General features: G+C 31.0%; 1 protein-coding gene across 1 annotated transcript; it reads right to left on the reverse strand.

Moving 5' to 3' along the window:
- Positions 1-372: 372 nt before the first annotated feature.
- LOC139525042 (uncharacterized) lies at positions 373-13,021 on the reverse strand. The gene is made up of 7 exons (XM_071320219.1): positions 12,916-13,021; positions 9,602-9,721; positions 8,266-8,397; positions 5,984-6,051; positions 3,180-3,267; positions 2,225-2,315; positions 373-406 (listed from the first exon to the last, which is right to left on the reverse strand). Exons 1-7 carry the CDS (start codon positions 13,019-13,021, stop codon positions 373-375), a joined length of 639 nt encoding a protein of 212 aa, XP_071176320.1.
- Positions 13,022-14,219: the final 1,198 nt, after the last annotated feature.

The following is a 14,219-nucleotide window of genomic DNA, read 5'->3' on the forward strand; positions in this document are numbered from 1 at the left end:
TATGTTGAATAACTTAAACGTGACAGTCCATTTATATATTTATTCCAATTCATTCGCTGGATTGGTATTTTACCCGGTAAAAAGGTTCCAAACAATAAAATTTTGGCAGGAAAAATAATATTTGTATGATAAACTTTGCCTACATGTATAAAGTAGTGTACCCAAATGAGAAGGTTCACGTAGGATTAAAATTTGCGCTTAATTTTTTATGTTTTGTTTTAAATCCAGCCAAAATATTACAAATTTCACCTTGTCCTATATTGTGAAGTCATTAAATGCACACAATAATAAGCTTAAAATATCAACAAATGTAACATTTGCACATCCATTACAGTTTCTCAAAATCGTAAATCTTGGTGACAATATTTTAAACTAACCCTTTATGAGTTCCTCTTCACTGACAATCCTGTTAGAAAAATAAAGAAATTGAAACTATTTTGTGTGTTAACATAGAACGTAACATAAAAGCAAAAGTGCAATAAGAGCTAAACTCTGAAAATGCATAAAAGTTTATTTCGATGATATTTTAAACATTATTTAATTATTCATAAATGATCGAACTGCAGTAATTCCCTTACAAATGTCAACGTAAAGGAATGAAGATAGTTTATAGTTTATAGTTTCTAGTCAAAATATACCTATACATACCCTTAAAGATTTAAAGTTGTTAAAAAAAGTGTTTGCTTGCTAACGCTAATGTATTTGGTTAAGACCTTTTTTATAATAAAAATTCATAATGGTCTTTTTTTTTAAGTTCGAAGATCTCAACAGGGAACATTTTGGCAGTTTTAAAGAATTTCGTAACAAGACTTTAAGCAATACGTTCAGACAACTGTTGACACATCAGACTAAAATATTCGAAAATTAGTTCTTATGAAGACGGAACAAACGTTATGTAACTGTTAGGACACAGGAAATTCACAATGGAAAAGCTGAATTTGTAGCGTTTAATATAGACCCAAGTTTGAGGTTTCTCATCTTTATCAATGTCGAAGAAAATGTGTAGATATAATGCAGACCTTTCTCGGTTTAGGAGTATCCGTTATGTCTAATTCACATGGAAATCTTACGTGCAAGAACTTACTGAAATGTAGGTTGTTTTGTATGACAGGGTTACTATCAATTTATCTTTTATTAAATAAATAAAAAATAGAACACTGATTGTTTGTTAAACATAATCATCGAAACTGTCATTCAAAAGGTCGACATTTATGTCTGCTTTATTCTATCTTATAAGAAAACAATGTTTGAAGATCTGCAGAGGTCTTTCAATTAAGAATGAGGAATACTAGTGCCTTTAGAGCCTGTTCGATAGTATTTATTGCCATATTTTTAATGCCATCTTTCACTGTAAGAAACATTTAGCATTCAAATCATACAGACAGCGATTTTTTTTATTTAAAACAACAACACTGTAAACATTTCAATAAGAAGTAGTCAAAATGTAAAGTTAATGAAATCATTCCGTGCCAATTAGAATACAATAGGATTTTTTTTTGGTAGTTTGACATAATACAAACACCGTCATTTGTGTGGCTCAAATAATTCATGAATAAAGAAAGTTCAGTTAAAGAGGTTACAACTTTCGAGAAAAGCTTTATTCTAACAATTGTTTAGACTATTTTAACAATTTTTTTTTTAAATGACGAGTAGACAAAGTTAGTTTAATCATCAATCTACATGGAACTTTCTCGTGGGTACCATAGTATGTTCCCCAATGTTTTACAATTCATTTCAAGTTCAATTTAGTATTTACATGTATAATGCAATAAAATGAACTAGTAAACATTATTTGGGAGGGTGAAACTGAAGCTCGTCTCTAGTTGCGTGTTTTTCTTACTGCTTTGAAGACCTATTGGCGTATTTGTACTGTTTTCTGCACTGTTGTCGGATTGTTGTGCTAATGACAATTTGCCCTTTTTCATTCTCTATTTTGTAGATTACAACAAAATTGTACATGTACCAAATCCTGTAATTTTTTTTAATGAAATTGCACAAGAGCGTTTTTTTTAAATCTGCAATGACAAAATGTGAAAGGAGAAGCAGTATATTTGTCTCTTCGTTTTTTGCAGGAAAAGCGAATTCGAATGGTTTCAAATTTACATTATCGTTTCTATCCGATAAACCCTGACTCCTATTCTAAATTATCAATAATCTTTCGTCTTTGATGTCTGAACAAATCCGGAAAGTTTGAGATTTGTTTCTTCTACTATTTTTTTATTACCTGATTGCAAATGCAGCCAAAATAAATGTTGCAAGTAAGGCTGTTGATTCGATACCACATGGTGACTCCATTGATCTCTGGATTTTCAGTTCTACAATATAAAGAAATTCAACTAGTTAGGCTATTATGACACGAGTGTTTCTCCAAGATTTGTAAATGCAATACCAACACAATTTATTGTAAGCTGTAGATTATCCCATGTTGGTTTTTTTCCTGCTAAATCCGATACATAGTATGACAGTAAGTATATAGTAGTCTTTGTTTCATTACACTGTAAATTTTTCGTCTTAATTATTTTCAAATGCAACGTAAGACACTTGTTTACTTGCAAATTATGATTACCATACTGTACAGTATATTGTTTATCGATATTTTGCAGTATATAAAAGAAATTGTATACATGTTGTCGAAGAGAATTGAACATTTTTTTAATATTCTTTAGTTATATACTTTGAAGAGAAGAAAATAATGTTATAGAATCCAGAGTTATCTTTCCTTATCAGAAAGCTGTCGTGCATGTTATCAGTCCCGCCAAGGCAAACTTTGTCAAACCATAAGAAACAAAATTGTGTTAGGTTTTATCATAAGATGTTCATTTATATAACATGGCTTCTACCGTGTTCAATAATACCACAAAACGTATGAACCCTAAACCAGAATAATCTTGAAAGCTCTGCCCGGGGAGACGTGGATTATATGTCTATACATATGTAATATTGAGAAGCCATAAAATAAAATTGAGATGGAAATAGGGAATATGCCAAACAGATAACAACGTGACCAAATGCATTAAACAGCCGAATGCCACCAATTGATCTTTAACACAGCGAGTAAATCACCCACCTGTCGGTGGGCTTTAAATGGACCCTAAATATTCATGTATTCTATTTTAGTGAGAACTGAAATCCTATTAAACTCCGAGACTTATTAATATTTAGTTATATGCTGATTTTACCTTGGAATATGATCACGTGGTTGTAGATGTCTGTTTCTTCTGAATAATAACATGACGGCTGGCATTTCAGATTTGATTCTGTTAATATCTAAAAAGATAAGTAGACAGTTAATGGTCATTTGTTTTTAAAACAGAATACTTAATGATTATAAAATATGAAACGCAGGATGAAATGATTTTATTATATGTACCAACAATTTAAACATATAAGTAAAAAATATATAGATCAAACTCGTTGCATTCCTTTTAAAACTAATTTCTGTTTTTAAACTGGCCATTTAATTATTTATGTCGATTTCAGGAAGTTTGAAAAGATTTACAAATGGCATAACGGTTACGATGGCCGTTATGGAACATATGTGCAACACATAGTTGCAGATAGTTTGTATAAGTCACTTGTGGTCACAATTATCTCACCACGTCGTCTACATTGCGACATTACCAGAATCGATATATTAACTGAATCATACTTGCTTTCCCAACACGATTGATGCTACATGACGAGAAGGAACAGCTTATCCTTACAAAACAACGTAGTTCTACCTCTGTATTTGGTAGGGTTGGTGTTGCTAACTTTCGTGTTTTATGTGATGTTTTGTTACTGTTGTTTGTCCTTTCTGTTTTTTTAAATTTTGAACATACTTTTGGCAAAGTTAAAGATAAACTGATTGCGATATTGAATCTCAACAGCAAGAATAATATACTCATAAACATTTACAGGTTTAAATTTATTTAATGAGACGTGCAGTTCATCGGACTCATTTAAAGTGCTACAGGTCGAAGACAAAATCAAAAAGATTCATTAGCACCATTTTAGAATATTCTTTTAACCGACTGATTGATATGCATTGATCATCATATTTGTCGCTGAATATGACCGTTTTGCTTCGGCGGTAGGCATTTGATTCAAATCTGTAAGCCATACAAAGAAGAGTTTGCATTTATCTTTGTTCTGTAAGAAAGGATTAGGTTTCAATAAACGAGTGTGTTCTTAACGTTTTATTGAATATAATTGTACATAAAGAAATGACAATTTGATTTATAGATTTTTCCATCCATTAAGTATTATTCCCGAGTCAATCGAAAACCGCCTAATAGGTAAAACAAAAGTAATAGCTGCATTTTGTTTTATAGGTTTAATCTGTCTTATTTCACTATGACGTCATAATTGACATCGATTTAAGTCCAACATACATATTAATAAGAAGGCAAACCTGGTCAAAAACCTTGAAAATGTTTTATATAATATGTAAAAGACAGACCTTTCATCTGATCTAATGAACGAAAACAAATTTATAAAAATGAACGAGACTGTCTAATATATTTATCGTAAAATGTGGTATGATCGTTTATGGGACAACCATCCTTGAACTGTCCATAAGACTAAAATACGTAGACGACCAAAGTATAGTCCATCACAGATATCATACATTTGCTTGACTCCTCGGAAGGAGCATGCCATGTTAATTGTGTACTTATCATTGCTACACCTATCTGTACATATTTCCATTGTGTTCGTATAAAATAAATTATATAATTGTTTGTTAAATACTCCCATAAACATTATGATATAAGACATCTTAAAATATTCCATTACCCATTTATAGTAATGAAAAATTAGCCGTTAAGTTCAGGAAAGGTATTTATAAATCTGGTAAAAATAAAAGAGGATTAATAGTAGATGAATATCCTTGCTAAAAGATTATCGGTTGCTGTCAGAATGATACAATTACTAGCATATACATGTTACTAGACAGGTAGCAAACATTTGAAATAGTAATACATGCTAAAACTCTTATCCCTTAACACTGTCCTACAATCCAGTCATTGGTCTTGAATTTGACACAAAATGCTTTATATTTAACATCTTTCTGCTACAATTTACCAATTTACTTTCTCTTTAATACATTCAACACAAATTTCTCAGATTAAAGACTACAAAAGAGGGACGAAAGATATCAGAGGGACAGTCAAACTCATAAATCGAGAAAAAACGGATAACGCCTGGCTAAAAATAAAGGAAGACAAACAGACAAACAGACAAACAATAGAACACATGACACAAAAAAACTAAAGATTAAGCAACAAGAACCCCACCAAAAACTAGGGGTGATACCAGGTGCTCCGGAAAGGTAAGCAGATCCTGCTCTACATGTGGCACCCGTCGTGTTGCTTATGTTATAACAAATCCGGTAAATAGTCTAATTCGGTAGGTCAAATTCATGAAAGGAAGGGGATTGTAGTTACGACGTAACGAACACATCTGATATCATTTGTGAAACGGTTATTCCATAACGGTAAACCAAATCGTGATGGCGTCCTTAAAATTTATGAAGGGATGATTTCAACTTCACTTTGGAACTCTTGGTTTAATAGCTACCTTGTGAGCAGCAACCCTCTATCAAGAAAATCCTGATAGGAAATACAAACCCGGGTATATCGTATCAATTGGGAGAGACATAACCCGTAAACATGTGCTGCTGGAGTGTTGCTACTTAGAAATGGAAAGTTCACAATTGGAAAGCTGAAATCATCTCTTTTGTCGTAAAGTTTTGTTTTCAACCGACCCTCATTGTCAATTTCTAGATGTAGAACAACATTGCCACAACATTGCTACTCTTTCTATTTTCAGTTAACTAACAGCAGTTACTAACAGCCTTTAAAATTTTATTATGAATACCGAAAAACTATCCTTTAAAACGTACAGTGCTTATCGGAAACAACTTTCATTCATAATACAATAGTTTGTCACATTTATCTCAAAGGAATAACTTTATATTGGAACATTTAAATAAAAAACATACCTGATTCGACTGGTGTTTATAACTAGTCTCAAACATCAACATTTGATAATCTTCCTCATTAAGGCCATCTGAAATTTAGATCATAACAATACTTACAAAAAATCAGTAATTTAATTTATATGATTTAGCTTGTTTTTCTTTTAATAAAACACCCACAACACCTTCATATCGTTTTATATATTTATATATATATATATATATATATGTGCCCTTTATATAGCAGACTTAATTTGTTGTATTGTTATGAATATGAGTTTATGGTAATGATCAGTTTTAATCGTCTTATTGAAATCATAAATCAATATACTGCTATCTAAATGATATAATTGCTTTGCGTATTCAAGAGATGTGTTAGTTTCATTTATCCTGGTATCTAAGATGAGTTTATTTACAACCACTGGGTCGATGCCAGTGCTGGTTGAGTTTTAATTCCCCGAGGGTAATTTGTAATACTAAGGCTTTTCTACCCAAGGATCAAAATTAACAAACTTTTAGGACTTTTGGTTCTCAATACTTTCAATCTTCGTACATTATTTGACTTTCTTAACTCTTTTTGATTCGAGCGTCACTGATGAATCTTTTGTAGACAAAACGCGCGTTTTGCGTAAATACAAAATTCAATCCTGGTATGTATATATTATGAGTTTATTCACCCAATGGGACTGACTCATAGGACCCTCAAATTGTGCAAATCTATTCATCCTGTGGTACTTAAAGAACATAATTGTAATGATATTATATAACATTTCATCAAAATGGTAAATATTGGCACGTTGAAGTGGATAATATGTTTTGATATCTTAAACTTAAAGTCCTTCTATTTAATTTCAAACAATCCATTGTAAAGTAAGAAAGGTTATCAATTATCAGGCCAGTACATGATTATTATATATATAAAACAAAAGAAGATATATTGGCATTTTCATCGTTATTGACATAAGTTTTATGATCTCAATTCGTGTAAAAGTATCCATCTTGAGGTACCAAAAGACAAACTTTTCATGAGTTTACGGATTAAATCAAGAAATTAAGACAATATGGGTACTTCATATAAATGTAGACAACGAAAATAACAATTTTAATCATAAATTCGTTTTTGTTTATCTCAAACAATTTATCCTAAGTTAAAACAAAAAAAGTACTCAATTATCAGACCAGCTCAAGAATATTAACAAAAATATTTATTCAAATCGGTATGTTCACAAAAATTAACGTTGATATTAAACAAGATTTGATTCCTTACTTTTAGACATTATTAATGTGTTTACAAGTTCAATGAATCGAACTTTTGATCAGTTTGTGATTTATTCGATTCCAGTCGATACACATTAATAACCTTTGAAAAAACATGTTTATGATCCAATATTGAATATCCAAAAATAGAAAGCTGGTTCTTGCCCAATGCACAGAAGTCTTCAGTCAAATTGAACACAACTTTCGGAATTTTGGCATTCAATGTTCTTAATCATTACATTTGATTTTGCGTTTCATTTATTTTTATACGAGTGCCACTGATGTGTCTATTGTGCACGACACGTACGTCTGGCGTACAAAATCAAACGCCTGTTGTCTCTGATGAGTATTTATCAAGATAATATTTGCTTTTGAAGAGAAGAAAATATCATCTAAACTAAAAGACCAAGAAAAGAGCATTTATTTAATTTGTTAACTAGTTTGGTTCAGAAAGGGTCATTGTTGTCCTCACAATTTAATTCGATATGAGTTCAGTATTAAAAGCCAACATTTTTGTACAAATAATATCACATATGATGTCTTCGTGACCTTACTTTTTAGAAAGGACAATTCAAGATACCTTTGACCTGGATGTTGCGGAAATTGAACAGTACGACTTTTCAACAACTTGGCAAAGTATAATAAACTGAGTATACGCTTTCAAATATATGTCATTATTTTTTTTTACCTTTCATATAACTACGAAGTATTTACATATCAAATTAAAACCCCAAAATGTGAAAATAAGATCAACATAATAGATCTAAGAAGATGTGGTATGAGTGTCAATGGGATAACTCCTCATCCAAGTCACAATTTGAAAAACATTATAGATCAAAGTACGACCTTCAATGCGGAGCTTTGGCCTACATCAAACAACATGTTTTGCAATACTGCATATTTTTAGTTTGATATGTAAAAAGTCATATGAAAGGTGGTCTCGTTTACGAAGGGTCTTTTCTAACATTGTTCTTCTTCTAAAAGCTATTAAAGTTGACCAAACCAAATACATAAACAAAATACAACAGTTTTTGTTTATTAATACTTACAATAACGAGATTCGTTGTCCCATCTAATCACTGACCATGATGACTTACCATTTGATAAAATAAATTTCCATCCAGCGTTTTGCATTTTAATTGTTGCATGTGTGCCTCTTGCCTTTTCCGGATGGTTAACAACTTAATTGAAAAAATAAAATGTAATATTTGTTTTTCATATAGCGTTTGTTGTATTGTAAACTAAGGATTACATCATAATTTTTTTTCTGATTTGAATATGAGCATGATGAGGCTGTTCAGAAATTTTTGCTATTATCAATGTTTATTTCAAAGATATAACCTGTTAAAATAAAGGTATATTATTTGTAACCAAATATTTATACCATCAGACTGTTTTAAATTTTAACCTAGCCATTCCTATAAATTGATATACAGAAAATCAATGGTCTAATAAAATCAGACAACAATTGCACAAAATAACATTTTAATCAAAAGACTGCAAAACTAACGACACTTGTGCTCCAGAATTGTAACAACCGTTGTTCAGTTGGTTAAGAAATTGGTTTTGTTTAATCTTTGCCACAACTTTTTGAATGTTCGGTCCTCAACCGAGCGTCACCGATGAGTCTTATGCAGTCAAAACGCGCGTCTGGCATATTAAAATTAGAATCCTGATACCTTTGAAAACTATCTACACCACTTGGTCGATGCCACTGCAGGTGGACGTTTTGTTCCCGAGGGTATCACCAGCCCAGTAGTCAGCACTTCGGTGTTGACATGAATATCAATTATATGGTCATTTTATAAATTTCCTGTTTCAAAACTTGAATTTTTAGAAAAACTAAGAGTTTTCTTATCCAGGAGTATATTACCTTAGCCGTATTTGGCACAACTTTTGGGATTTTCGGTCCAACATGCTCTTTAACTTTGTACTTGTTTGGCTTTTTAACTGTTTTGATCCGAGCGTCACTTATGAGTCTTATGTAGACGAAACGCTCGTCTGGCGTATTAAATTGGGATCCTGGTACCTTTGATAACCTAATAATCTATAAGAGGCCTTAAAATGGTTAATGTTTTATTTTTATTAAAATGAAAGATCACACTGTATTTGTCTGATAATTATCAAGGTCTTTCCTTTCCTAGAGGGGAATGTCTTTCAGTATATCTTCTGATTAATATGATCTTGATACTTTTCCACCTAACTAACTTCGAAATGTTTTTCAAAGTGACATGTCGCAATCAGATTCATCCGTTTTATTCGTGCTTGTGACTGGAAGTCAAACGCTGCTTTGCGTGAAGACTGACATGTAGGTATTTGTTGTATTTGGTCCATGAATAGAAATAAATTACATAAAAAAACAAGCGTGTCTTCAATATTACTTACCATAGCGATATGTGTTGTCCATCTCAATCCATGACTCAATATTTAACCAGATAAATTTCGATCCAGCGTTTTGTAAATAAGTTATTGTCTGTTCTTCTTTTTCAGTTTGAAGATGGTCAACTAAATTGATAAAATAAAATATAACATGTGTTTTAAATATAGCGGTAATTTTATTGCAAACTTGTAGTTATGCATAATTTATTGTCTGATTTGAATATGAGGCTGTCTAGAGATTTATGCCTTGACATTTTATATCGAATCTGATAATTGGCACTGTGTCGTTCTAGTTAAGTCAACAAAATATATTGATGTGTCATCTTCAGAGGGTCTTATTCTGCAATCACAGGTGTTAAGTTTTTTTCACGGAAAATGTCATGTTGACTCGACAAACCAAAAAGTAAGGATTACATTGCAAATGCAATAACTTTTAAAATCTATAATGTTTTTCAAATTGTGACTTGGATGAGGAGTTATCCCATTGACACTCATACCACATCTTCTTAGATCTATTATGTTGATCTTATTTTCACATTTTGGGGTTTTAATTTGATATGTAAATACTTCGTAGTTATATGAAAGGTAAAAAAAAATAATGACATATATTTGAAAGCGTATACTCAGTTTATTATACTTTGCCAAGTTGTTGAAAAGTCGTACTGTTCAATTTCCGCAACATCCAGGTCAAAGGTATCTTGAATTGTCCTTTCTAAAAAGTAAGGTCACGAAGACATCATATGTGATATTATTTGTACAAAAATGTTGGCTTTTAATACTGAACTCATATCGAATTAAATTGTGAGGACAACAATGACCCTTTCTGAACCAAACTAGTTAACAAATTAAATAAATGCTCTTTTCTTGGTCTTTTAGTTTAGATGATATTTTCTTCTCTTCAAAAGCAAATATTATCTTGATAAATACTCATCAGAGACAACAGGCGTTTGATTTTGTACGCCAGACGTACGTGTCGTGCACAATAGACACATCAGTGGCACTCGTATAAAAATAAATGAAACGCAAAATCAAATGTAATGATTAAGAACATTGAATGCCAAAATTCCGAAAGTTGTGTTCAATTTGACTGAAGACTTCTGTGCTATGGGCAAGAACCAGCTTTCTATTTTTGGATATTCAATATTGGATCATAAACATGTTTTTTCAAAGGTTATTAATGTGTATCGACTGGAATCGAATAAATCACAAACTGATCAAAAGTTCGATTCATTGAACTTGTAAACACATTAATAATGTCTAAAAGTAAGGAATCAAATCTTGTTTAATATCAACGTTAATTTTTGTGAACATACCGATTTGAATAAATATTTTTGTTAATATTCTTGAGCTGGTCTGATAATTGAGTACTTTTTTTGTTTTAACTTAGGATAAATTGTTTGAGATAAACAAAAACGAATTTATGATTAAAATTGTTATATTCGTTGTCTACATTTATATGAAGTACCCATATTGTCTTAATTTCTTGATTTAATCCGTAAACTCATGAAAAGTTTGTCTTTTGGTACCTCAAGATGGATACTTTTACACGAATTGAGATCATAAAACTTATGTCAATAACGATGAAAATGCCAATATATCTTCTTTTGTTTTATATATATAATAATCATGTACTGGCCTGATAATTGATAACCTTTCTTACTTTACAATGGATTGTTGATAACCTTTCTTACTTTACAATGGATTGTAGTCTTTGGGGTTCGTGTTGTTTATTCTTTAGTTTTCTATGTTGTGTCGTGTGTACTATTGTTTTTCTGTTTGTCTTTTTTATTTTTAGCCATGGCGTTGTCAGTTTGTTTTAGATTTATGAGTTTGACTGTCCCTTTGGTATCTTTCGTCCCTCTTTTAAAAGAATAAAGTTTTCCATAAAGTATTGACTCAAATCTTTTTAACAGTATTTCATTTGACGTTTTATCTTTCCTTGTAATCAACAATATAATCATGAAGTTAGGAAATATCGCATCGTTTTGATATGTTTTTCAGTTTTAAAAAAAGGCAAAAAAAAAAAAAAAACACTTAAAAGGTAAATCTCACAAAATTTATATAATAATGATGAAGATTTCATTAATTTCCCTGATGATCAATACATTATTTTATATATTAAACCCCATGATTCCTTTATATGTGAAAGAAATATTGGCTTCTTTTTAAAAAGGTCATAAGTACTCAGGGCAGAGATCTTATTGTAAAAATTGATATTGAAGATAGCAATATTGTAAATGCTTTTATGTTTTTTTTTAATTATTTTTAGTATACTGTTTTGTATTTGTTTTATTGTTTATTGTTTTCTAACTTATATTGCTACAAACGTTGTAAATGTTTAATGGCAAAACATAAAATCATATTGAAATAAGGTGAAAGACGATTGAAAAAAAAATAGAATTAATAAAGATTTAGTTGTATGGCATCGCAACAAAATTGTTGGGGCCATATAGTTTTATCCTTATCGGTCATTCCGTCATTTCGTCATTCCATCGTTTTGTCTTTCTGTCGTTTCAACATTCCGTTATTCTGTCATTCCGCCATTGTATTTTTCAACTTTCGTTTTTAAAACGCATTCACTCATTGAGCAATTTTTTTGTGGAGTTTTGACGTTTTTTGTCTTAACGCTTGCACATATTAAGCTGAATTTAGTATATGAGTTTACTACAATGAAATACATATTGAGTTAACGCCTGTTTCACCTTCACTTATTTTAGTAATAATGGGATGAAATGATGGGATTTGGAAAATAAAAATGTCGTAAAAGGGACAGTTATACCGACCTTCACTCTTAAATGTTCTCTCCAAAAAATGGGTTAAAACTTTTTATTGTGAGTTGGGCCATTCGTGTTGTCTCTATACATCTAGTTTTTATATAAATGTTTTATGTCATATTTTGTTATTAAAAAATAGATGATTCCTAATTAGACAATCTCATTTCATAAGTGATTACTTTTGTTTATTTATTTTATCTCGAACTTATTAACCTCTAGTATATTCTCAAATGAGGGGCATCCTCGGAATCTAGGACGTTCACTACACAGAATTAAATCTAGCTTAACAGAATCTGCCATTCAGATTGTAAATGTCAGTTTTTTACAGTTTCATCTCATGATTAAATTAATCAAGGCTACTTTTTAGAACAGATCAATTTTGACCTTTAAAATCAATTAAAACGGAAACGCACATTGCCACTTTTTGAATTTTGGCAAATCATAAGGTAAATAAATGATTTATAAAAGCGTTGGAACATTAAGGAGTAGTCAACAAAGATAATTTTTTAAATTGTCACTCGACGAAAAGTTATTGTAGAAACTTACCATAGCGATATCTGTTATCCATTCCAATCCAAGACTCAACATCTGATAAGATAAATTTCTGTCCAGCGTTTTTAAATTTTGATATTGTCTGTGTTCCTTTTAGCATTTCAAAATAAACATTTTAATTGATAAAATAAAATGTAATATTTACTGTTAAAATATAGCCATAATAGCGGAAATCTTATTCAAATTTGATTGATAAATTATTTAATTTTTTTATTTGAACAAGAGGTTGTCTAGAGATTAAAAATCATATCCAATCCAAACATTGGCATTGTGCCTTTTTTTAATTTGTATGTTCAACAACATATACGGAATGACTTTAAAAACGCAACACTCATTTTGTAGATTTGTTTTACCAAATCATGTTTGATCCTCATACAACTACTTTTTATACTTATCATACTGCTTTCTCTTTCGAAAAAATCAACATCTGACTTACCTGTGGTTATTGAATATACCGAATTATTGAGATCGCACGAATTTCAGAAATCGAAATTTCGAACAAATAAAAGATTTTTTCATTTTTTTTCTTTCAATCCTTGGCCACACTTAAATCAGTTTTAAAACGTTGCATCTCCATATTGCCAAGACTGAGGAATAAAAAAACTGTATAAACCCATTAGAATACTGCAAACAGGAAACTGTGAAAGTGCTGCAACCAGACAATTTGACGTTAGAAACTCGTCTGAGTGTCCTTCTGATAATGATACCAGTAGACGATATTTGTTGAAGACCACCAATGGCCAGATCAACATTTAGTGAGAATGCACCGTAAATAGAGTTTGATTACGCAACGTCATTTGCGAGACAGGTCTTCATCCGAAACGTCAACTGCTTATCAAATTGCTGAATGCCATTTTGCATAGATTTGTGCCATACATGTTTCCCAATAACTAAACTGCCAAAGAATCGACTACAGAAAATTTTTAAAGCTTTGAAGTTTCAACCGCATAATTGCCAAAACCCATTGTAATGGGTCGAACAACGGTAACATCAGAAGGTGCAAAACAGAACACAAAAACGTGCCAAACAGAATTAATTGAACTTTCTGACAATCATTTTGGCATTTGTTACAGGCACTCGTTGTTTTTAACGGTGACACGTTCATTGGTAAGGGGAAAACCAGGGTTTCAGTGTATACCACAATGTGAACCTTGAACATGCATTATTATTTTAACTTTCAAACTAGAATTTTCTTTTAAACACGAAAGAACGTTCTGTTCATAAGTTTGTTTATAAAAAAATGCAAATTTGAAAAATGGGAATTAAAAGGAATAATCATGTGTTGCGTTTCTAAAGTT

Source organism: Mytilus edulis, chromosome 5, assembly GCF_963676685.1.
Source record: "Mytilus edulis chromosome 5, xbMytEdul2.2, whole genome shotgun sequence".
Classification (NCBI taxonomy): Eukaryota; Metazoa; Mollusca; class Bivalvia; order Mytilida; family Mytilidae; genus Mytilus; species Mytilus edulis.

What these genes read in the sequence shown, in the direction of transcription:
- LOC139525042 (XM_071320219.1), bottom strand. Translation starts at nt 13,021, where the DNA reads ATGCTAAAAGGAACACAGACAATATCAAAATTTAAAAACGCTGGACAG. An exon ending in GGATAACAGATATCGCTATG is followed by an intron (nt 9,722 to 12,915) that starts GTAAGTTTCTAC and finishes TTATCAATTTAG; the next exon opens with TTGACCATCTTCAAACTGAA. An exon ending in CCACGTGATCATATTCCAAG is followed by an intron (nt 2,316 to 3,179) that starts GTAAAATCAGCA and finishes TTTATATTGTAG; the next exon opens with AACTGAAAATCCAGAGATCA.